Consider the following 24,185-nt stretch of genomic DNA (forward strand, 5'->3'; position numbering starts at 1 on the left):
TTCTTTCTAAGTGCAGTTACTTCAATTTGATATTTAAGTATTCTCTTTTTTCATCAATATTTTAAATAGTGTTTCTGAAATTTCCATTATTGTAATGTAAGTAAAATTAAACTCAGGCACAGAATAGATGGGATTTAGTTAGTCTTGTTACATTGTCTGATTCACTGCTTTTAATTCACCCGATCCAAAAACCTCTTCACCTGCTGTAGTCACACTTTTCTGGATTTTGAACTCTTGAAAAAAAACTGTTAAACACACTTTTGTTCATACTTTTTCGGGGGGGTTTTTTGTTTTTGTCTTTTATCGTAAAGCAGTCTCATGGGTGCATACTCATGGAATATCAAGCAAATCATTCCATATAAACATATGTTGCCTGCTTCAGTGCATACTGCTTAGAATTAACTGAAATTTGCTTTGTACTGAGTTTTGAACATCTTGGAGTCTCGGAGACAGAGTCAAAGTCTAAAAAAGATTCAGGAAAAACTATCTGCATGGCTAGATGTCACTGCAAGCTGGTGAGAAACATAAATTGGTTGTTATTTGTGCTATATGACAATTAAACTCAAAAGTCTCAATAAATTATAACAACAACTGTTTCTGCAATATAAGTCTAGTATTAACAAAACAAACAACAATCAAGAGTTTTCTCAAGTTAAAAACAAATAGTGGCTGTAGTGCTGGAAAGAGGAACTCGAACAGTATTTAATTAGTGTATTTAATTGAAAATCTTACATTTTTCCTGCTGAAATTCAGTGCAAACAGTCTGGTTTCCACCAAGACTCTAAAACTTTTGACAACTGTTTGACAAGTAAATAAACAACCTTAAAACAATGTACATCACATACACTTGATTTCACCTGATGGTGGTGCCATAACCATGATGTTCAAGAAATAAGCAAGAGCCTGCATGACCAGAGAACTGTATTTTTTATTGTTTAACTTATTTACATCTGTTGGATTACAAAATGTGGAATGTGGTCAGAATCAGAGTGAACATTTCTTTTTCTCGTGTGCAGAAAATGAAACATGATCAACTCTTTTTTTGTTTGTTTGTTGTTTTCTTTTCTTTCTTTTTGGCACAGGGCACATTTTAATTACAGTGCAGCTGCCTGCTGTATCTGGACAATGTGCTTTGTGAGTTTTGTGCTCAATTTAGGCAGTGTTTTGCTTTCAGAATCTGTAAATCACAAAATAGACAAAAATAACTTACGACTGAGGAATGTAAACCACCTGCAATAATGCCACGAAAACACGGTTTATGAGAGTGAGATTTAGTTGCTTCCCAGGTGAATTCATTGAGGGCTTGCACTGCTGCTCCCTTTATCACCCAGCTCTGGTACTTCACAGACTTTTATAAAAGATTCACCACACCTCAAAACACAGCTGTGCTGTAACCAAACCGAAGTCTAACATTTATAAGAACAAAGGCATGTCACCATTGTAAAGTCTGTGTGTGTGTGTGTGTGTGTGTGTGTGTGTGTGTGTGTGTGTGTGTGTGTGTGTGTGTGTGTGTGTGTGTGTGTGTGTGTGTGTGTGTGTCCGAATTCAAAGTGCAAAACCTAAAAATAAAAAACCTTTCAACACATTTCAACAAAACTGTTAGCGTGAACGTCAGGATGTGTTCCTTCTATATTAACATGAGAACACAACAGGACAATAAAACATCCCCTTGAACAACAACAACAGAAAACAGCTAGAGCCTGTGGTACTGTAGGGGTTGGCACCAGTATGGATTTTAGACGTTATATCAGAAATAACTGGTTTGTAAGAGACTTGATGCAGACGTTTACCACACATGGACGAAAGCTGGAGCTGCATCTCGAAGGCTGTTTTTACAAACGTTCGGCAGTCCTGGACTTTTTTCTATATATAGAGCAGCCAACTGTCTGGAGGATTCACAGCAAACGGGTCTTCTGCACATTAAACCTAGGCACCACGCCTCAGCTCAGCCTTTCAGAACATTTCTAGTAAATTCATCACCTTTTGCGTGCTACATGTGAGCAAGGGCAGCTTCATGTCCCGCTCTTTTTCTACCACTGTTCTGAGTTCATCTGAATAAATGCAATATGAATAACCGTTTCCTTGAATTTTAAGCAGCATGACCTCAATTTAATCATAAAAAAAGTATTTCTTAGTTTTATTAAGCCCTCTTTGCTACAGTGATATTTTTTCTCCTCGGCTGCAGTTTGTTCTTCTTTTCTACTGCATCTTAAAAACTGACCTTGAGCTACTGCTGGGAATGTCAAACACAAACTATAATTTTGTCTCAAAACTTGTCAACTGAAAAAAATTCATGGAGTGCCACGTACTGGAATAATTTTTCCCATTTGAGTTTTAAATAACTCAGCCAATATGGATAATATTTAACCCCAGGTAGCACATGACAGGCAGCATTGATACACACTCAGGGGGGATCAGCATCTTCTTGCGAGCACTGCTGTTCATCAACACTCATTTGTCCACTTCAGTGAGAAAAAACTGCCCTCCGTTCAGTGCTGTTGTTAACCTCAGTCGAACCAACAAGAGAGGATGTGAGGGACGTGGAGAAAAGGCATGTAGAACGGGATCGTGAAAGGAGAGGGCTGGAGTGATGTGTGGGCGGCTGAAGATAATCTCAACCACAAGGTGTTGTGTTGCTATCATGGAGATTGTTGCTAGGCAACAGCATCCTTCAGTTCATTTTTGTGCTTTGCCGTGTTTAAACAGCAAAGCGGTCTCCCTCTTCCTGATGGTCTGTAACTCACACCAGCTAGTTTGGCCGGGCGTCGGCGTCCCAACCAGGCTGGTTGAGGCTGAGAGGTTATACCAGTTCATCCAGCAGAGTTCCTATACTATGCTGCGGCTCGGGCGGGCCGGCTATGGGTTTGTTGCACATGGGGCAGACGCAGCGCACCTCCAGCCACTTTACCAAACACCTGCATAGAGGAACACAGACAGGACAGGAATGAGGAAAAAGAAAGCTGGACTAACTTCAACAAAATCTTCAATGTTTAACAGCTTAGTCATTTTTTCACAGAGTGGCAAGCTTATGACCCATGCATGAGTATGTGAGAGCCCTTTAGAACTCACTTACACCAGCAATCAAAATGCGATGCTGCCGCCATTCATGCGTAAGCAGCATTTGCAGAAACTATTTCTAGGCTGGGGGCCGTTAATTCCTGGAGCCTGTGCTGGTCGTCTCACAGTGATGACAAGACTGCAGAAAGTTGGACCGAAAATAGACGTATGCACAGTCTCCCCAATGTGTCGGTTTTACAGTTTACGGGATGGACAAGCAGAATGTGCTTTAGCTTTGCTGGTGCTGGTATGAAGGTTCTGTTACCTTTGGATGGAATCAGGTTCCCCACAGTTTTCCCAGTGGTCATGGTAATAGATTTTTAAGTATGCTACATCTTACTGAAGCTCTCCTTACTGAGAAAACAGCTGGACTGGTCACTTGTGCAAGCTGTTCCTAGAGTCATGTTTTAAAACCAAGAAATCTCTTTGGCCATCTGAATTGATCCAACTAAAACTGTGTGCAATAAATGAAGGATGCTTATATTAAACAAGACCAGAGTTTCAAATAATGGGATCAGAGTATATACAAATAATACCTGTCTGCCAACAGCTCAGGCTTCAGATGATCCTAAAAATCGGCAGATACATGCAGCTCTGGCTGTGAGCACAGCAGCTCCACGTGTTTGCAGTTCAGACCTTCTGTTTGTGAGTTGGAGCCAATCAGAAAAAGGAAGAATTAAAAGGGGAGGAGCTATGGCTCATTTTAGAGAGGGGAATAAATGAAAGGCTGCACCGAAGCCGATTATTCGGAAACTTGCATGAAGTGTAGAAGTGTTCAAGAATATTAATGATCCTGGGTCCCCTCTAATGGACTTGGTATCCTTGAAACCTAGAAAAGTGACATAACTCTGACAAAGCCGTTTTGGTGCCTAAACCTCAACAAACCACTGGAAAAGTAAAAAAAAAACAAAAACAAGCAAACAACAACAACAACAACAACAACAAAAACCCACGTCCTATATGAGAGGTAAACCCCCACACAGACAAGTTTGTTTGCGCCACCTCTGCAACATCTATCTCCTAATGCAAGTGTCATCTCAGTAATGCTTGACACAAATGTCTTTAGGCAATAGCAGCAACCCACATATGGTTGTTTACTTGCAATATTTGACTCACAGAGCTTTTTCAGTTCTATCTTTCTGTAAGAGAGTCTTAAGAAACCAAAATAATGTCCTGCTGCCTTTGATTGTAGTTAAACCATGAAGTAGAGAATGTTTAGCAATTTATACCAAAACTACTGTAGCCCAAGGCTGCTAGCCCAGAATATCAAATTGCTCCTCTGATAAGGCCTCTTTGCTTTTAAACTCTTCTCACAGAACCCAGTAAAAAAAAAATTAAAAAAAAACCTTCTCACATTAAGAAGCATTTCAATTTTAGACAACTGAAAGCACAAGGATATAGCTTTGCCTCCTCTGCAAGGTCTTCAGACTAGCTCTGTCTGATGTGCATGCTGGGATCCTCAGCAGGAACCAAGACATGAATGAATGATGACGAGTACTCCACCAAAAATTTCCATTTAACTTTTGATCAATGGACTTCACATCAGACGTGACCATTTTCACTTTACCAAGCCCTAGCAGGTGCAAACTGGCAAGCGAGTGTGAAGAAAGACTCCACTGTGCTCTACTCACTTCCTGTGGAAAGCATGTTGGCATGGCAACACTCCCAGCTCGTCTTTCACTTTGAAGTCCTCCAGACACACAGCGCACGTCTGCTGCGTGAGTGACAGACGGAAGGAAGCGGGAGAGGACAGTCGTTAGATTAAATTATCCTGCTTCAACAGCTTAAAGCTGAACGCAAACAGGTAGAAATTTAAATTTCATTCTTACCCCATGAAGACTCAACTTTTTTGGATCTCCTTTTAAAACTACCTGTAGGAATAACACAAGATATTTTTTAAAGTAATGCTTTTTAAAAAATTAACAGCCTAAATATCTTAAATTATCAACACCAGTCTTACCTCTCTGTATCCAAACCGCTCACTCTGTGCTTGGTGTCGTAGTTTGCTGTGGATGAGCGAAGAAACACATAAATAAACTTTGGCAATTTGTTCCTTAAAGAATGTTCCTTTAACCACAGTGTGCATGCATTTCTTGGTTTCTGTCTTAAAGTACACCTGTAAGAAAATCTAAATTCTTTTTTAGAGGCAAATTTTTATTTTTAAATAGATTTGCACGATTCGTTGATCAAAATAATCTTCGTTTACTTTAAAGTGGACCCTAATTTTCTTCTGATTGGCTCCCCCTCCCAAACAAAAGGTTTAAGAAGCAGTTGGGTGGGCTGCTGTGCTCTCTCTGTGTGACTCTGACATCATGCAGCTCCAAGATGGGATAAACCCCTTAATGTGCTCACTGTAATGATGTATATATGGCAGAAAATAAGGAAACAGATAAAAGCTCCCTCTTCATAAGACTTTTATTAACATCCTTAACTTTTTCAATAAATATCTAGGGTTGCTGGTTTAGCCCCGATGTTACTAAGCAACCACATACCTTGAGGTTAAATTTAGTAGCCTGGGTTCAACTCTGACTTGAGGCTTTGTCTGTTTCCCCACTTTTCTATCTAATCTTCACTGTAAGATCAAATAACAGCAAAAAGCCTCCAAAAATAATCAAGATTATAAATATCTATATAACCATGAACTAACTGCCAGAAATCCTTAATTTTTTGATAATGGAGTGTTTGTTGTACCTTTTAGACAAAAAAATATAAAAAAAATATATCAGATTTGAATCTGCATGTATGACTTTTAATTTGTATCACATTTGCTACATTAGCCATATTTTTGGAATTTAGTCATTAAAAATGTGTCATGCAATTTATATCAGTTTTTGAGGGCCAAAAAAGGTCACGCTGATGATGTAGAAGTCTCAAAAACTCACAAAAACACATGTATCAAATACAATACGCTTGGCTTTAAAGGGCTAGTGAAGTACTGTCTGCACAAATATATGGTATCATATTGACTGTTCATATTTTCTGTATGCAACCAGAAAAAATAGACAATGTGCAAATGGTTTTTGAGAAGCATGTCAATGTAGGACAAGGTTGAAAAAGCAAGCTTACTGATGCTTAGACTTATTAGAGACAATTTCATGCTGAAAATAGCTTAATGATCTTCCTGCAATCTCTTCATATTTAACTTATTGTGTAACCTTCTTGTCATAGTCAGTAGCTACAACAGGCGGGCCCTTAATGACACAGTTAGTCACACAGTTATGAGAGCAAGATTGCATAATTGTCCCTTGTGGTTCCACTTAAGAGTTTCAGGCTCAGAAAGACACTGAATGTCCAAAAGGAACTGTAAGGTGAATCCAACATTGGGATTTCTTACATGCAGAACCCAAAGTGAATGCTGATTCATTTTAAATTAATTAAACAGTTTTAAAAAGGCAATTAGCCATGAATGGGTGCTTCTTGATGCATTCTTACTGTTTGTGCTCTTTATTTGTTCTGCCTGTAGTTTCCTAATCAGTTTCTGTATCTGTAGCTGTGGTTTATGTATTTTTCAGTCTTACAGGGATTTCAAATTGTAGCTTATGCTAAAAATACTGAGGTGTATGGCATCAGTTCATGCCATATACTTGCATATATTCCCAGTACTAATAAACTTTAATAAAAAATGTATCAACCACTTGATTAAAGTAAATAGAGTAGACCAAAAATAGAATATTTACACATAAAACTCGATTTTTAACTGACGTCTTGTCATCAGGTTGTTGGTCTCAGATTAAAAAAAAGTTTGGACAGTGTTTATGGATAATTACACACAGACACATTGCTCACTCACTTAAGTAATCATGCAACTACATTCAAAAATGCTAACACACACTTATGCGCACACACATGCACAAACAAGCTAATGAGTATGTTGCCTCTTTGAAACTCCGCACCACCCCTGAAACCAACAATGGAGAGATCTTTATCACTTGGCGAGCAGTGTCTATTCAAGAGGTTATTTTTGGCCTCTTGTTTTTGAACCAACCGAACATGGACCAAATGTCTGTCGCTGTCCATAAATTGGGCCTGAAAGTACGTGCAGCGACAACATCTGAGAACAAATTAAATGTTTATCTATGATGATATCCCCCTAAGCAGTGATTCAGCGCTTACAGTAAAGAACTGACAATTTTTTCATTGTTAATGAAATTTGGTTGTAGTGTTTAGAACAGTTACTCCTAACATTTTTCCACGTGAACAATGTGAGGATACACGTTTTTCTTGTTGAGGTTTCCCATGCTCGAATAATGATGTGAAGTGGGTGAAAGGGGCGCCATGACAGAGATTTCTGTGTTTCCCTCTAACCATTGTGCAGCAACATCTGCAAGACTTAAAATTCCTCTCGACAAACGTCAAAGCCTCTCATGCTCATGTCCTGCTTTATTGTGTGCTCAAATATGAGACCCGTTACAGTGTTACAAAACACGGTTAAATGCTCGCGTTGCTACACCTTTGAAATATATGTTTGAAATACTTTTTACAGTTAATTCCAAGCCGATTACTTAGTTAATAAATTGATCTGCTAATCTGCTACAGTTGTATTAAAATAATCGCATCAGAAACATTTTCATAAACTTTAACTGACAAAAATTTAAAAGTTACTTAGCTTAGTCTTTAATACTGAATATCATTCAGATTTTAAGGATACAGCAGTGGTGAAAAAGGCATGAATGCCATGATAATTTTGGACTTTTGATCATTTCAATTTCAAATTTTAATTTATTTCGGATTTTCTCCAATCAATCAAAAGTATACATTCAGGCTCAAATATATACATACACCCCCACTAATATTTGATTAAATGTTAAATTTAATTAAATTGCTAGTCATGAACAAGCTTCTGACATAATTCTAGCTGGATATTTGAACACTTTTTTAAATGAGTTTGTATAAATTGGCTAGTTTCCTTGGCATTCCACTTTGTTCCATGTTGTTCCATGACAGTTACCTTCTGTCACTATTCCCTGATATGATTTAAACAGAGCAATAAATTGATTAGCCAGAAACAACTTAATCAATAATTCCAACCCTACTACACAGAGACTTTTACGTAAATAAAAAAAAGATACTATCCATACCAATCAGGTGGAATTCCTCATTAAAGGGAGTTGGACACAAATCTTTCATTCAAAAAACCCCAGCTAAAAATACCAAAAATACTCATGAGAGTCTTAAAAGGTCGAGTGAGCACAGGCCGTCTTCTGTGACATAAAGTCCTTTGTCAGTATAACCTGGGGAAAATGAAGAGCCCCTCTTATGCGCAGAACATCAGCGAACATAAAACTCAAACTAACACAGCTGAAAAGACCACCACCATAAGCAACTGAGTAGCACAAGGATCAGTACTTATACATCAATCCGAGCAAAGTTAAAATTGTAAAGGTCCCGACCAAGCAAGTATTACCAACCAAGAGTCATCACAGGAAACTTAGAGTCCTTCCTGGTCGATGTTAAGATACTTCGACATGGACTCAAAGATGAAGTATACCTGGAGTGCAACAATGACAGAAAACAGTTACAGGCCCAAACAAAAATGAGAAGCTGCCAAATCTGTGAGCTCCACCATGACTCCAAGACTGCACTAAGCCAAGAGTCCATACAGCATGCCCTAAACATAAATACAGTGGGGCAAAAAAGTATTTAGTCAGCCACCGATTGTGCAAGTTCCCCCACCTAAAATGATGACAGAGGTCAGTAATTTGCACCAGAGGTACACTTCAACTGTGAGAGACAGAATGTGAAAAAAAAAATCCATGAATCCACATGGTAGGATTTGTAAAGAATTTATTCGTAAATCAGGGTGGAAAATAAGTATTTGGTCAATAACAAAAATACAACTCAATACTTTGTAACATAACCTTTGTTGGCAATAACAGAGGTCAAACGTTTACTATAGGTCTTTACCAGGTTTGCACACACAGTAGCTGGTATTTTGGCCCATTCCTCCATGCAGATCTTCTCGAGAGCAGTGATGTTTTGGGGCTGTCGCCGAGCAACACGGACTTTCAACTCCCGCCACAGATTTTCTATGGGGTTGAGGTCTGGAGACTGGCTAGGCCACTCCAGGACTTTCAAATGCTTCTTACGGAGCCACTCCTTTGTTGCCCGGGCGGTGTGTTTTGGATCATTGTCATGTTGGAAGACCCAGCCTCGTTTCATCTTCAAAGTTCTCACTGATGGAAGGAGGTTTTGGCTCAAAATCTCACCATACATGGCCCCATTCATTCTGTCCTTAACACGGATCAGTCGTCCTGTCCCCTTGGCAGAAAAACAGCCCCATAGCATGATCTTTCCACCCCCATGCTTCACAGTAGGTATGGTGTTCTTGGGATGCAACTCAGTATTCTTCTTCCTCCAAACACGACGAGTTGAGTTTATACCAAAAAGTTCTACTTTGGTTTCATCTGACCACATGACATTCTCCCAATCCTCTGCTGTATCATCCATGTGCTCTCTGGCAAACTTCAGACGGGCCTGGACATGCACTGGCTTCAGCAGCGGAACACGTCTGGCACTGCGGGATTTGATTCCCTGCCGTTGTAGTGTGTTACTGATGGTGACCTTTGTTACTTTGGTCCCAGCTCTCTGCAGGTCATTCACCAGGTCCCCCCGTGTGGTTCTGGGATCTTTGCTCACCGTTCTCATGATCATTTTGACCCCACGGGATGAGATCTTGCGTGGAGCCCCAGATCGAGGGAGATTATCAGTGGTCTTGTATGTCTTCCATTTTCTGATGATTGCTCCCACAGTTGATTTTTTCACACCAAGCTGCTTGCCTATTGTAGATTCACTCTTCCCAGTCTGGTGCAGGTCTACAATACTTTTCCTGGTGTCCTTCGAAAGCTCTTTGGTCTTGGCCATGGCGGAGTTTGGAGTCTGACTGTTTGAGGCTGTGGACAGGTGTCTTTTATACAGATGATGAGTTCAAACAGGTGCCATTCATACAGGTAACGAGTGGGGGACAGAAAAGCTTCTTACAGACGACGTTACAGGTCTGTGAGAGCCAGAGATTTTCCTTGTTTGAGGTGACCAAATACTTATTTTCCACCCTAATTTACGAATAAATTCTTTACAAATCCTACCATGTGAATTCATGGATTTTTTTTTCACATTCTGTCTCTCACAGTTGAAGTGTACCTCTGGTGCAAATTACTGACCTCTGTCATCATTTTAAGTGGGGGAACTTGCACAATCGGTGGCTGACTAAATACTTTTTTGCCTTTGGCTTCCTAAGGCAAACAGTCTCTTTTCCTTCCCCCTTCTTAACGAATGGTGTTCCAACCAAAGTTCACCCATTTTGGCTTCGCACGCTCCTCCAACTACAGTCTTGTAATACACGAAAGTTGGCACCAAGACTGGTGCATACACTGTGGTAATCTGTCGTCGCCATGCTCGATGGGGCACAAACATGGACGCCATACAAAAGGTATATTTAAAAAAACAAAGCACTGCCAACATCTTGTGCCTTAAAAAGATGATCTCTTGGGAAGATCAGATCCCCCGGGCTGAGATCCTTTCCAAGACTAATCTGCGTGGAAGCAACAGTGGCCAAAAACCGCGTTTGCTAGACAAGCCATGGTAACCACATGACTGACCTACATCTACCCTTCCAAGCCCAGAAAACAAGCTGCTGATAGGAAAAAGAGGTGCTATAGAGAGAGAGACAGAAAGAGAGAGAGCAGATTCCTCAAAAAGGAAAGGAGAATTTAATAATTGCCAGTCAACATTCAAACTGGGAAACGTGTGCACAGCAGGCATATCTACTTGCTATCGTAGTAGGCATATAAATAAATGTACATTACATTATTAGCATGGCTTTTTATCAGTAAAGTGAAGCCAGAGAGGTTGAGGTCAGCACTCTCGACTAATGAAGCAGTAGTATCGTGTAACTTTCTGCATGCGTATCAGAAGAGAAAAAAAGTTTAACTCTTATTTTTGGGGCAAAGTCAGAAACCATTTGAAGAGGTTTTCATTTCCATGTATTCCATAAGTAACCTTTTTTATATCCTGGAGACCTTTGAAATAAAGGTTATGGATCTCTCCCCATTCATTTCAATAGAGGTTAAAAAATAACTACCCCGAGGCTGCCAACAACTTGCTTGACTACACCTAAAGTCTACTGCACAGGAAGTACCAACTATTTTGAACATCTGGCACTCAACAGATCAACCTGGACAGACTGAGACGACTGAAAGACGTGATAAACCTGGATTACCCCAGTATCTGGGCTCTTTTGCACCACATGTGAGCAAGCACAGCCGTGGTGCTGAACCCCGCCATCCCCCGGTGCAAGCGTCATCATCTGACACCAAGGACAGCTAGAAAAACCGCTGACTGCATCTCTGTTTTCACAGTAGATGACCTCAAGCATGCCCTTCTTGCTGCTGTAGCATTTCTGATATAATCATCCTTTTATTTTTGCTAAACTCAATCTGTCTTCAGAGTGTATGCAAGCGAGATGACGTCAGTTTAATGATGACAGACGAGGTTTAAGAAGCTCAGTTTGAGACTAAACTGTTGTTAGATGCACAGTTTGGATGTAAAAGGCTGGCGTAGACGAGTAACCATTTATATTTCCATGTTTTCAAATTAACTGTCTGTTGCTGTTCTTGTTGTTTTTCTGGGGTTTTCTCCAAGATCTCTCCCAGCAAATTAAAGTTTATTTTAGAAAGCCATTCACTTAACAGCTTAATATCTCTCCTCAGTCATTCTATTGTCTGGACAAAAACACATTACCACCTCCCTCTTGATCCTCGTGGATCTTAAAATATCTCTCTGACTAGCTGCTGTGCTGCTGAGTACAAACCCTGTACTGCACTGTAAGACCAGATGGGGACGTAATTAAAGTTGTGATATTTTTGGCGTGCCCTTGGTGTGGAACACTTGTGTCTTTTCGGCCTTGTACTTTACAGGTACAGCTGCGAAGATCTCGACTCTGTGCAAGAAGTGGCGTGTATTTGCTAAAGAAAGCTAAATCTTAGCAAACTTTAACCACCACATCTTAAAAATTAGAACAGTTTTAATAGTGGTGGGCGGGCATAGATATTTAGGTCTCAATCTAATGTTACAGCTGTACATCACAAACACGATGACACACAGGATTAAGAAAAGAGCCTGTCTGAAAGAGATAATAGGAGACCTGCCCCCTAACACAGAGCGCCTTTCATCACTCAGTATTCATGTTATGAATCACCCGGTCTATAAATGAATTCACAATCACACTCCCACCCAAGAGTACCTTCAGCATGTTAATGGAGCCAAAGGAAGTGAGTCGCTGGTTACGATCCTTCAGAAAGGGCTTTAAGAGAAACAGGAAGGATCTGAGCTTTTTCAGACAGAGTTGATGCTCAATTTAGTGGTGAAGCCAGGTCACAGAAAACATTTTCAATCAAAGAAGTGTGTCTTCAGCATGTGAACATGAGTCAGTCCAAACTGAAACAAATATTTACCACTTACAATTTATCATTATAGCTGCTGATCTTAATGGTTGAGGCTCAAAGTTTTTCCAGATCTTGAATACAAAAAGTGAAAGATTAATCTCGCCACAAAGTCCATTTAGAGCTAGGGTTCGCTTTAGGGAGCAAGCACATCAGCGAGAGACGCAGAGGGAAAATGCACGCCTCAAACGCTTTCCATTAGTGTTTGTAATGAATCTGTTCAGAGGATGGTGGTTTATGAATGATCATTTTCATGCTGCTTTATGATTGTTTTTTATTTTTTGTTTTTTCTTACCCATTAGTGCATAGTTGTTGTTGTTTTTAACATCGGCTATACTTGTCATTGTTAGGACAGCTTGTAATAATGGCCTTCCTTCTTGTTCTGTGGTGCCGCAGTATTACAGTGTGTGTGTGTGTGTGTGTGTGTGTGTGTGTGTGTGTGTGTGTGTGTGTGTGTGTGTGTGTGTGCGCCTATCATTAGTGTTATTATTTTCATAATTATCACTATTGCTACTGATTTTGATATCACTTCCATTTTTGGTGCAAACACTAAGTTTAAAAGAATTACTCAATGATAGTTCTTCTTTTTTTTAAATAATTTTTTTTAAATGTATGCGTACATTTTAGGTCACTTTGTTAGGTACACCTGTTCAACTGCCCCTGAGCACAAATATTGAATCCTTCAACCACATGCATTTAGCCATGTGGATATGGTCAAGACAACCTGCTGAAGCTCAAACAGAGCATCAAAATTGACTTCAGTGACTTTGAACATGGTTTTGGTTGTTAGTGCCGGTTGGTCCGGGCTGATTATTTCAGAAAATGCTGATCTATGCCCACTTTCTGGCTGCTTCCAGTAGGATAATACGCGACAAAGTTCAAGTCATCTCAAACGCGTTTCTTTAAAATGATGGTGACTTCAAATAAAGCACAGAGCATCTTTAGGATGTGTTGAAACAGGAGATTCACATCATGGATGTGCAGCTGACAAATGTGAAGCGACTGTGTGACGCTGTCATGTTAATATAGACCAAAATCTCTGAGAAATGTTTCCAGCAACTAGTTCAATACGTGCCACAAAGAATTAAGGCATTCCTGATGGCAAAAGGGTGTATCTTATACGTTTATAAAGGGGTGGTGAGTGTATATCTCTTTAAAAGAAGAAAAAATTAAGATGAAATAAAGGCATCAAACACAATCTACTTCCTTTTGAACATAACCAAAAGAACAGGACTTCTTTGTTACTATTTTCAGGCAGCAGAGGAGGAAATGAGATGCACGCTTGTAGATACAATCTGACATAAATACGCCCTTATTCCCAACTTTCTGGAATATGTTGCCAGCATTAAACTCAAATGAGCACATATTTAAAGAAACATTTTCGTCATTTAATAGCTTCTCCTGTGGTGTAGGAGTTTACATATTTTCCTGACAAGCAGAAGATCCCCAGTTTGATTCTGGAAGGATGCAGTAACACTATTGGGGTTGTGTTAAAAGGAGGATCTGGTGTATATAAAAAAGAAAATCTACCAAGTCAAACATGCGGAGGTATCTGCTGTGGTGACCTCCTTGTGTAAAAGGGAGATGCTGAAAGCAGCTTTTAAATGCAATGATTTTTTTAGTTATTTCATTGGGGTTTTTTGGCCTCTTTTAAAAACATTGTCGTAGTTTGGACATAAGAGTGGATGCAAACACCTTAAAATACTCAAAGAACACTGAGTATATTTCAGAGCCTGTACTTTTTCACTTGTGGTTCAGCTTTTACCAGAGAATTTTATAAAACAACAATCTTTTCTTCCACTTAAGTGACAAATGTGTGTACTTTTGCCACCTCTGCTGAATTGCCTTTTGGGATAACAATATTTTGTCTTAAGGAAATTAACTTTAGGTTTAGATTAATTTAGGTGTGTAGTGATGAAATTTATTTCACTAGATTTCCATTATATTTAATTATAAGAATTAAAACGACTGAGGAACAGAGGCGGGATGTTATCTGCACAAATGCGAATCAAGATTCTCGCTGACGTCCGTCTTTATTTTCTGTGATTTATTTCCTGAACAGCACATTCGTCCTGCCTGTCTTCCAGACAGAAAATGTCTTAAACTCTCTGGCATTTTGATAACACTAAAATTTGAACAACATTTCAAATTCATTTAAATGTCCAACAATAGCACACCGCATTATAAGACATCAAGCAATTTTCCAAAAACAGAGAGAGAGCTCAAGATGAAACACAATCCCTACAGCAGGTGCTGACGTTTCCTTTTTGTTCACTGTGGACCTTCGTGTATGATGGCTTTATGTTTTCCAACTGTGCACTATTTATGCCGTGTTTATTCTGAACACAGTTTCTCCTTTCCTCACTGCTGTCTTCACACATTGTGACGGGAGGCTTCCTGTTACCTCACATCCCATCCTCCCATCCTCAACTCATCAGGGAGTTCACAGTCAACAGCAGGATAGGTCACCCTGTTCCTCTTTTTTTAACCTCAGTCCCTCCTACAGTGTGTTTCTTGCCTCCACACACATACAATGTCTCTACAGTGGAGATATTTAGGGATTACGATGTTGGTCTCGGTGGCGTAGTTTGGTTTAGGCTGGAATTCAATGCCTACAATCACAGATGCTTAACTTTTCCTGATGATTTATCATGAGAACCTTTTATGTGTTTATTTGTTTTCCAACTAAAATAAATGTATACAAATAATTTACAGGCATTTATATTTCCCATTGCATTGTTTCCTATTGCTTAATAGGGTCAATATTATCCCTCTGGCATGTTTATAAGTGTATAACTGAATTAGTAGAACTTAGAGTTTGTCTGAGCAGAGCTGAATATGAAGTCTTTGTTTGTGGGGGGTAATTTATGTTACTCGAATTGAGAGTTGGCTGTATTCATTGTTTGGCTGTATTTCAGGAGGGAAAGCAGATCATGTACTAATCGGAAGGTTGGCGGTTCAATTTCTGGCTGCCCTGGTCTGCATGCATGTCCTTGGGCAAGATACTGAAGCCCAAATTGCGCTCCAATTCATCGGAGTGTGATTGTGTGCAATAGAAAGCACTTAGTTAGGAGAAAGTGCTTGTATGAATGGGTGATTAAGCAATTTATGAGAATAAGTCCATTTACTATGAATCTGATTAAACTATGAAGCATTTTCTGAAAATGTGAGCTAAATTCTTGTAGTCAGGTATATTTTACATCAGCGGTCCCCAACCTGATGCTGCACTTCATTTGATCCAGTTGAGCATGTTCCTACAAAAAACAGAACTCGTCTGGTCCTAAGCAAGGTAGAATTACTCATGCATTACTCGCAGTACAGAGCAGTGATTTTTAAGAATTTTCTTTTTGCACTTAAAAACATCACGGCGCCACGTTCATCAACACAGCCTTTGCGTATGACTTCTTTAGCCAGACACAAATACACAACAAGTTTTAGAGGTTTACCAATGTTTGCATGGGCAACTTATGCCTGATTCAGACTCCTTTTCAAACCCTACATAACCTGACATGCACCTCATATAATAAAATGGTAAATGGCCTGTATTTATATAGCGCTTTACTAGTCCCTAAGAACCCCAAAGCACTTTACATATCCAGTCATCCACCCATTCACACACACATTCACACACTGGTGATGGCAAGCTACATTGTAGCCACAGCGCACTGACAGAGGCGAGGCTGCCGGACACTGGCGCCACCGGGCCCTCTGACCACCACCAGTAGGCAATGGGTGAAGTGTCTTGCCCAAGGACACAACAACCGAGACTGTCCGAGCCGGGGCTCGAACCGGCAACCTTCCGATTACAAGGCAAACTCCCAACTCTTGAGCCACGATCGCCCCAGGTATGAATCAGGAGTGGGTCATTATGGTCACAACAGCCATTCAGTGAATTCTTGGTGAGACACTGCCACACTCTGACAAATGAAGGCTGCCTGGCTCATAGCTGGTGTCACCACCTCCGTTCAATAACTCAGTAATTCACAATTTTATCCTTACTCCTCTTATTTAATTCTAATCAAGGGAAAGCAGATGTCTAACTGGGCAATTCTCACCAAAACAGTTCTGAAAGATAAATAGCACCACATGCAAGAGGAGTCATATATCATTTATATAATGTTGTTTTGCTGTGAACTGTTAACACATCTAGAATTTGAAACAAGGAGAAAACAATTCCTACAAACTCTGCCCTAATTTGAAGTGGATTAAGACTTTGGTCTTGCTGTACGATTCTGTTGCCTCTCACCTAATGAAATAACAGCAGAAGATGAGGCTCAGGATGAAGACAAAGATGCCTGTCCCGAAGATCACCATGTAGATGTTGAGAGGTAGGTCCTGGAAGGTGATGGGCGGCATGGTGCACGACTTGTTGGAGTAAACGAGTCCGAGACCACAGAAGCACCCTAAAACAACAACAAAAGCAAATTTACAGGAAGGATATAGCATGAAACAGCTAAACACTGAAAGCCTGACACTAACACTAACACTAACACCCACACACACACACGAATATACCGCAAAACAAAAACTGAATGCAACCTGTAACCTCATCTCTTTTCTGAGGCTCAGACCTGCATTGTGAACCTCAACCAGAATCCACATCCCGAGCCTTTAAACGCAACAGGCGGGTGGGTTAGACTGCCACTGTGCACATGTGATGGTTTTAATGTACTTTCATATATATGTAACAAATGTTTTGTCTGTTAACAAGCAGTTTTCAGACTCTGAGACTCACACACCAAGAATCAGTGAATCTGTAACCTTTCCTGTTCTTGACAATAGTGTCCATATAATCTGCTGATACTTGTGCAAATATAGCACAAATGCAGCACTGAACATTTTTTGAAGAATACTGCAGCATGAACCAATCAGAAGAGATGGTAACCTATGCAACGTGCCATGCTTTATTTATCCTTCCTACTTTGATGCTGCACCCCGCACACGGTTTTCAGTATTTGATCAGGGTGTTTATTATTTTTATACCAAAGCCACTGTAGTCTCCTTGGTTGAAATGTTTGAAATAGCTGTAAGTAACTGGTTAATTTAACTGTTTATTTGCTCATCTGCATCTACCCTAAAGGATTAAACAGTTGGTTAATCGCCAACAGCACCACCCAGCGTAATTGCATATCATATAATTCAAAATCCCCAAACAAATGAGGACTCATTAGCAATTGTGGAGCCTGGTAGTGTGACTCCAGGGCATAGCTGCAGAGGAAGATGTGGTGAAATCTCCACAAATGGAGCGCTATGTAACCAGATCTCTGCTTGACAAGCTGTTTTCAATAATAACATGCAACGGAGCACATAGCTGTGTTCTGTAAAAAAGAAAAAAAAAGACAGAAAATTCTGAGCTGACTCTTAAAGCAGCAGGAAACAGTGACTTATGCTCAAAAACAGGACATTAAGTTCAAAATGAACAATTTGTGTAAATAAACTACCGATAATCGACTGATAATACCCCCCAGTATTTGAATTAGGTGCTATCCAGTTTTGCTATCCCAATAACTAAATCAGTCTAAAGTCTGACCTTTATATACATTAATAAAATAATAAACAGGAAATAACCTTAAATCCACACAAGCATGAACTGACAAGCTGTTTTTAAGTTAGATAAACAGAGACGCAGAGAGCACACTATGTGTTTTGTGCATCTGAGTGAGTAATGAGAAGTCAGCATGTGAGAAGGAGCTTTGTGAGATCAGGGTCATGCTAACCCAGGGAGTGATAGTGAAGTGGAGCTCACGCAGTACTCGTCGCACTCAGGCTTCTCATGTCCAGATTAGAGCAGCAACAAGGCAGAAAGCTGAGAGAGTCTGCAGGTTTTCATTTTCATCAGACACCGCAGCAGCTGATTTCACTGATTAGCATATTCACCCAGAGACAAGGCGCTAATCAGTGAACTTAGCCCGTGTGCTCTTTCACAGAGACACTTTTGGCCTTCCAGGGCACACGCATGGAAACAAATGTAATGTAAAAACAAACTGCAACAAACTTAGCCTGAAACAAATTTAACACCCACTCCGTCTGCTCTGCTCTGTCTGTGGATGTTCGTGTGTTATTTGTCTGTGTTTACTAATCCCGTGCTGGACTGACAAGCCCTCCATCATCATAGGAAAGACAGATTTTCAGCACCATATTTTAATTTAATTTTAACTTCTAGACTCTATGAGAGGAGCTATGTATGCCTCAGAGGACCAAATGATTGATATTTACCTTTAAGAGGCTTCTTAAGTGGTGTTGTGACCCAACCGCAGGTCCCAAGGGAAATGTGTACTCCCAGACTGGTTGGTGACTGGTTGGTGAGTGGTTGCAGGAAGCGTTTGCAGACAAGTTGATACAAACTAAGAGAAACTGCAGATATCTGCAAGTGACAAAAGCTGTCACAAGGACATTTTCGACAGCCAATTAGGTACTACATGTTTTTCCATAACTGGGGCTTTTTTAACTTGACCAAACTGTGTCATGTGGTTAGCAGTGTGACTGTAAAATTTCAGTACTGGTCCTTGGTACAGCCCCTTCCACCTTCCTATTATTTTCTGCCTGTAACAAACAAAATATTTATTCCATAGAAGAGCTGGGCTTCTGTACCAACAGATGATATTAGCTCTCATTTACATCACATAGAGCCAGGATTTAAATAAATAAATAAAAAACACCCAAAAACTGAGCATTAGAGCACCTGAAACCTGAGATTTTGGCTCACAAGGAGCACAACCTTTGAGAGGCTGAGTATTTTTAATTTAAGCATCCACCATTATAAAAATATGTTTATTTAACAGAAATTCAAGAAAAGCCGAATGGGTCAACTTACTGAAGAGATGGATGAACAGAATAGATGAAGATCTTCACCAGTTTCATTTTCGTGGGTATTATTTTCTTCCAGCACCACTTTTTAATCAATGAGGATATTTCCAGTTACTCCCGCAGCCAAAGTAATAGACTGACATTTCTATCTGACGCCTCTCCCGCCTCACAGTGGAAACAGCAGTATCAGGGGATCAATACTATCCGCCTCTTGGTTCCACTCGTGCTGAACAAGCAGAGCGTGTCTATTAATCAAGGATCGTTGATGGCTGCAAAATCAAGTTCCACCACTTCACTCAGCCAGAAGCAATCAATGGTAGATACACTAAGGTTTGAGCCAGATTTTTAACCAAAAAGCCACAAATGCCTGAAAAGAGTCTAAACGGGACAAAACCAGCCAGCCTTATGATTATTCATGTGACTGACTGGCGAGAACTTGCATCAGGGTTGTAAACTGTAGCACAGCTGACAGGATTTGACAAAGATTTTGAGAGATTTAAAAATGTAAGAGATGAAATAAAATCCACAATATTTTTAATAATGCTCCTTCCTTTTCAAAAAATATCTTTCACATACAACACTTTTTTCATCAAATGTGCCCATGCAACACATGTGCAATTAACTAATAAGGGCCTATTAAGCTCTATTTGAAACCACTGTACTAAATACCCAACAATAAGTATCCCTCTCATCGTGTAATGAAATGTGCTATACAGCTACTGTCATTGTCATCCCCCGCTACCAGTTATTAAAGGTAGGCCTTCACTACAGAGCTTGATTTTTGTGAGGTCTGTGCGATCACAGCTAACATCATTCTACGAGAAACAACTGACATAAAAGGTCAAAGTTACTTTGGTTTAGCAACAGCTGATAGAACAGCAGGTTTGTCCAATCACCTACCAAATATTTTTCCCATATTCTTGCCGGTGATAGCCTTTTATGTGCTATGTCTCCTTACATAGACATGCAAAGTAATTATACTGATTGCTCACTGGCTTTCACACTTTGTCACAATTTAGTTTGCTTGTCTTTTTCACACTCTCTACTTCCTGTATGACTAGAAAAGGGGTAGAGATGGTGATAGACAGCTCCACTAGTCCTCTGACAAGTTTTATGACAAGTGACTACTTGCAAATGCTTTTGTGCACAAATTGTCCTCTTTGGTCATCTATACAATTCATAATTATAAACAGATTAAAAAAGGGGTGTAACTTTCGGGTCTGAAAAGTGAAACCAACACTGAAGTGTCTTTCTTATGGTAACCAGGGTTTCACAAAGAAAAACAGGGCTCTGACTGGACTAAACACTTTCCTCTTGAGTTTAAGGCCTCGGTCACTCATTTCAGATCATGTTGAATAAATCATTAAGTCCTTTTTTTTGGTACATTTTGGTTGTTCTACAAGTCAGTGTGTTCCCTTTTCCATCATATTGTTGCCCAGAATAAAACACACTGGAGAAATCCAAATATTCAAACAGTCCTGCTGAAAGCATGCATTACTAATATTTTCTGTTCCACAATTTCAACTCACTATTGTCACACCTCTATTTAGATCTGACACAGAGAAATTTCTACTACATAAAATGTCAGATAACTATGTTTCTCACATTTTGAAATGAAGGCACACCCTTTATTTTTAATTGCAGATGTTTACTCTTTCATAATTAAGTTTTATTTTTTTTACACTGCAATTAGGTGGATGGATCAGACTGATGCTGCATTCCCTGAATATAACCGAGGACACAGAAAGATGCAAGGCGATCGAATTTACTTCATCCTCTTTACACATGTCAAACAATCTGCCTCACAAAGATCATCAGCATACAAAGAGACACACACAGTGAGAGAGAATGGTGTAAATGTCAGCTCCTGTATTCATGTCACTGCCCTGCTGATGACACAAATCACCTGAGCAGACTCACAATCCAAATCTAGGGCATTTGCATTCAAACCTTTGTGCGTGCGCACCATGTCACATCCCGTCGCATTTCCCTCCTCCACCTTTGCATGCGGGGAGAGCAGCTATATTAAGTGATTTTTTGATTTGGTTGAAGTCTTGCATGACCAGTGACCTATATATCAACAATCTTATGAGGCATGCCGTTGCCATGGAGTAGTAGATGCAGAAAGCGGCTGAAGGTTAGCTAATGAAAGTTCTCATTTCAGGACAAAGAGAATCCGAGAGCTTCTCGAGTTATTCTTCAAAAAGGCAGGAAATTCCCTCTGAGATTTGATCGAGCTGTAAAATACCTCGACTATTGCAGTTTCCCTGACAGCTCCTATGAGATGCCTGCTGGGGTTTTGTCCTATATATGTCGTGTTCAAACAAAACTGCTTTCTGCTGCTGTTGCTGCTGCTGCCTTTGCTAAAGACTGAGCTTCCCATCAAATATTCAGCAGTTCACATAGGGGGGAATCACTCAGGCCTGCCTGCATGGCTGCTGCTGTTTTCAAGACGAAAGTAGGTTGGGGCACAAATCTCCCCATCACATGCCTGAAAGCATGACATGTGTCACATATAAACAGTAGAATGAATAGGCACGATCACAGAAACACTGACACACACACAGAGTTGCGGCTGCCTGTTACTGCTTCATTTTTCCAGCAGAATGTTACTCTTTGATACTGTGTGTGTGTGTGTGTGTGTGTGTGTGTGTGTGTGTGTGTGTGTATTATTTCCAATATGAATGGCAGCCGAGTTGCTGCACAAAGGGAGTAATTGTTCTTGTCTGAACACCAACAGTCCACTGAGGAGGCTGCTGTAGTTGTGCATTCAAACAGGCAAAGTCAGAGGAAAAAGACCCCAATCCATCATCTTCACCCAGTCTCACCATGACAAAGAAACACTGAAAGACAATTTCACTGGAATGAAGGGTTTTATTTTTGTTTAAGTGTGACTGCTTTTGTTCACACTTTTGGCCTGTTGGAAGATAATCAGCTGAAGCTGTGAAGAGTGTAAGTGAGAGACTGTAGATAGGGTCAGAGCAAACAAGATTACCTAGAGAGACAAAACATTATACAAAGAGCACAATGACCGGTCTTGGGTAACTCTCTGGAGTGAGTTTAGGCCAAAATAAACGTTTTTATTGATCAGGTAGACTCTTAACCTACAAATCAATACAAAAACTGACCAAATTTCTGATTGCCTAATCGCCCTTTTGGTGGATAGTGTATTAATTTAGGTAGATTACAACGTTTATAACATGTTGTAATCTATAGGGCTGCAGCTTATGATAACTTTCTTTATTGGTCATTTTCTTTGATTGTTGCGTCTATAAAATATCAGACAGTCGTGGCAAAAGCCTTACAGCCAAAAAATAATGCATCCAAGCTTCAAATTAATAATTCAAATCTTCACGTTTGAGAAGCTAGAACTGGGTGATGTGCACATTGCAGCTTCAAAAAAAGATTTTTTTATTAATACTGCTGCGGATTAATCTTCTAATTACTGCAGCTCTAACAGTCCTTCTCTATTTTTCTAGTATTCACTCAGCACTTCTAACTTTTGCTGTTAATACTTTTCTTTTCCGTGGTCTTTGACTTATTGGACAGGACGAAGTATAGAGCTGCTTGTGGACAAGAAATCACTTATCACTAATACCACTACTATGCAGCTGTCTGCTTACATTAGTATATTTAACGAAACTAGATTTCGTGTGTTTAACATTTAGCACGTTTATAGGGTGTTTATATGTCATCGCTGTGGCATTATTAGAGACACTTTTAAGAACAAATGAAGCACCGAGCACACAGCTTAGGACAACTCATTTTGTGTCTCTTTGTTAAGATCCTGCACATTGTCGTTGCACTCGCTGGGGATGTCTAAATTTAGAAAGCACTGGCCTGAGTCAGTCTTGTTCTAAAATCTCTGTTTTAATCCTACTAAAATAATAGGACGTATTGTTCATTATTGTCACAGACTAGCAAAACAAAACAAAAAACAACAACAAAAATGACTCCTCACCGTTACACCACTGAAACGGGTGCATCAATGCACCAGATGGAGTCCTTGCCGTCGGGATCCGATTCGTGTTTACCAACAAACCGCAGGCCTCCTCGCAGATGGATGACCGCAATGAAGTGCACAAGTAGAGCCGGTGACTGCCCGCCAGCTGTGTCAAAGGTGAGTGAGACAATAGCAGCCCTGAAGAGGTCGTGAAAGACGAATAAAAAGGTGGATAAAGGGCGTTTAATCTTTTTGTATCGGAAGTTGCAGCTGGGTTATGTCACATTGTCCACGTTGGCTCGTCTCAAAAAGCAGAAATGCTGATGTGAGTGTTTCCCCAGCTTCTCCTCGCTGTCGCTGTTTTGACTCTGTTATTATTAAAAGACGGCATGACACTGACCCAGCGGCAGCATCTGTGTGAGAAGAGAAACTAGAGCACAGGCTCGATTTCCCTGCTCCCGCCCCCTCTCCGGCAGACTGACGTCCGGGGAGACCAATGGCGAGGCCGGTTGATCCGCGCTGTGATGTGACGGGCTGGTGTGTTTCCTGTAGCTCATTAACGTCTGCAGCTTACTGATGCATGTATGTTTTACAGCAAGGGGTCTGGTTCACTGTAGCTCATGAGCCAATCACCAGTGTGGCATAATAACCTGTATATTAAAGCACACACACTCACACACCTCTAAATGTCACGTCTTTAATAGATTCACAGTGCCCCCCAAAGGTACTGGAACAGCAAGGCTAATTAATTTGTTTTTCTGTGCGCTGAAGATGTTTGAGAGCTTTTATTGCCAGTTTTTTGCATTAAACACATCATAAATGTGTTACCTCCTATGCTGAAGAGCAAAGTAGGTAACACATTTATGATTCCCATGTTGGTCATAAGAAATTGATCGCTTAATTATTAAGTAGAACTGGAAGATATTTTTCACTTGGCCTTA

General features: G+C 40.1%; 1 protein-coding gene across 2 annotated transcripts; it reads right to left on the bottom strand.

Moving 5' to 3' along the window:
• Positions 1-671: 671 nt before the first annotated feature.
• On the bottom strand, positions 672-23,703 carry rnf122 (ring finger protein 122). 2 transcript variants are annotated; one of them, XM_086314767.1, is made up of 6 exons: positions 23,263-23,703; positions 16,741-16,897; positions 5,018-5,063; positions 4,887-4,928; positions 4,689-4,768; positions 672-2,915 (listed from the first exon to the last, which is right to left on the bottom strand). In XM_086314767.1, exons 1-6 carry the CDS (start codon positions 23,285-23,287, stop codon positions 2,801-2,803), a joined length of 465 nt encoding a protein of 154 aa, XP_086170893.1. In that variant the 5' UTR covers positions 23,288-23,703; the 3' UTR covers positions 672-2,800. The 2 variants fall into 2 exon arrangements, with proteins under 2 accessions (XP_086170893.1, XP_086170892.1); XM_086314766.1 differs by having other exon boundaries at positions 673-2,915; positions 4,689-4,771; positions 23,263-23,700.
• Between the last annotated feature and the right edge of the window lie 482 nt (positions 23,704-24,185).

This window comes from Aulonocara sp. 'chitande type north' Nkhata Bay, linkage group LG12 (genome assembly GCF_057382095.1).
Source record: "Aulonocara sp. 'chitande type north' Nkhata Bay isolate Kocher_YH1m ecotype deep benthic linkage group LG12, A_spYH_male_GT1.1, whole genome shotgun sequence".
Lineage (NCBI taxonomy): Eukaryota > Metazoa > Chordata > Actinopteri > Cichliformes > Cichlidae > Aulonocara > Aulonocara sp. 'chitande type north' Nkhata Bay.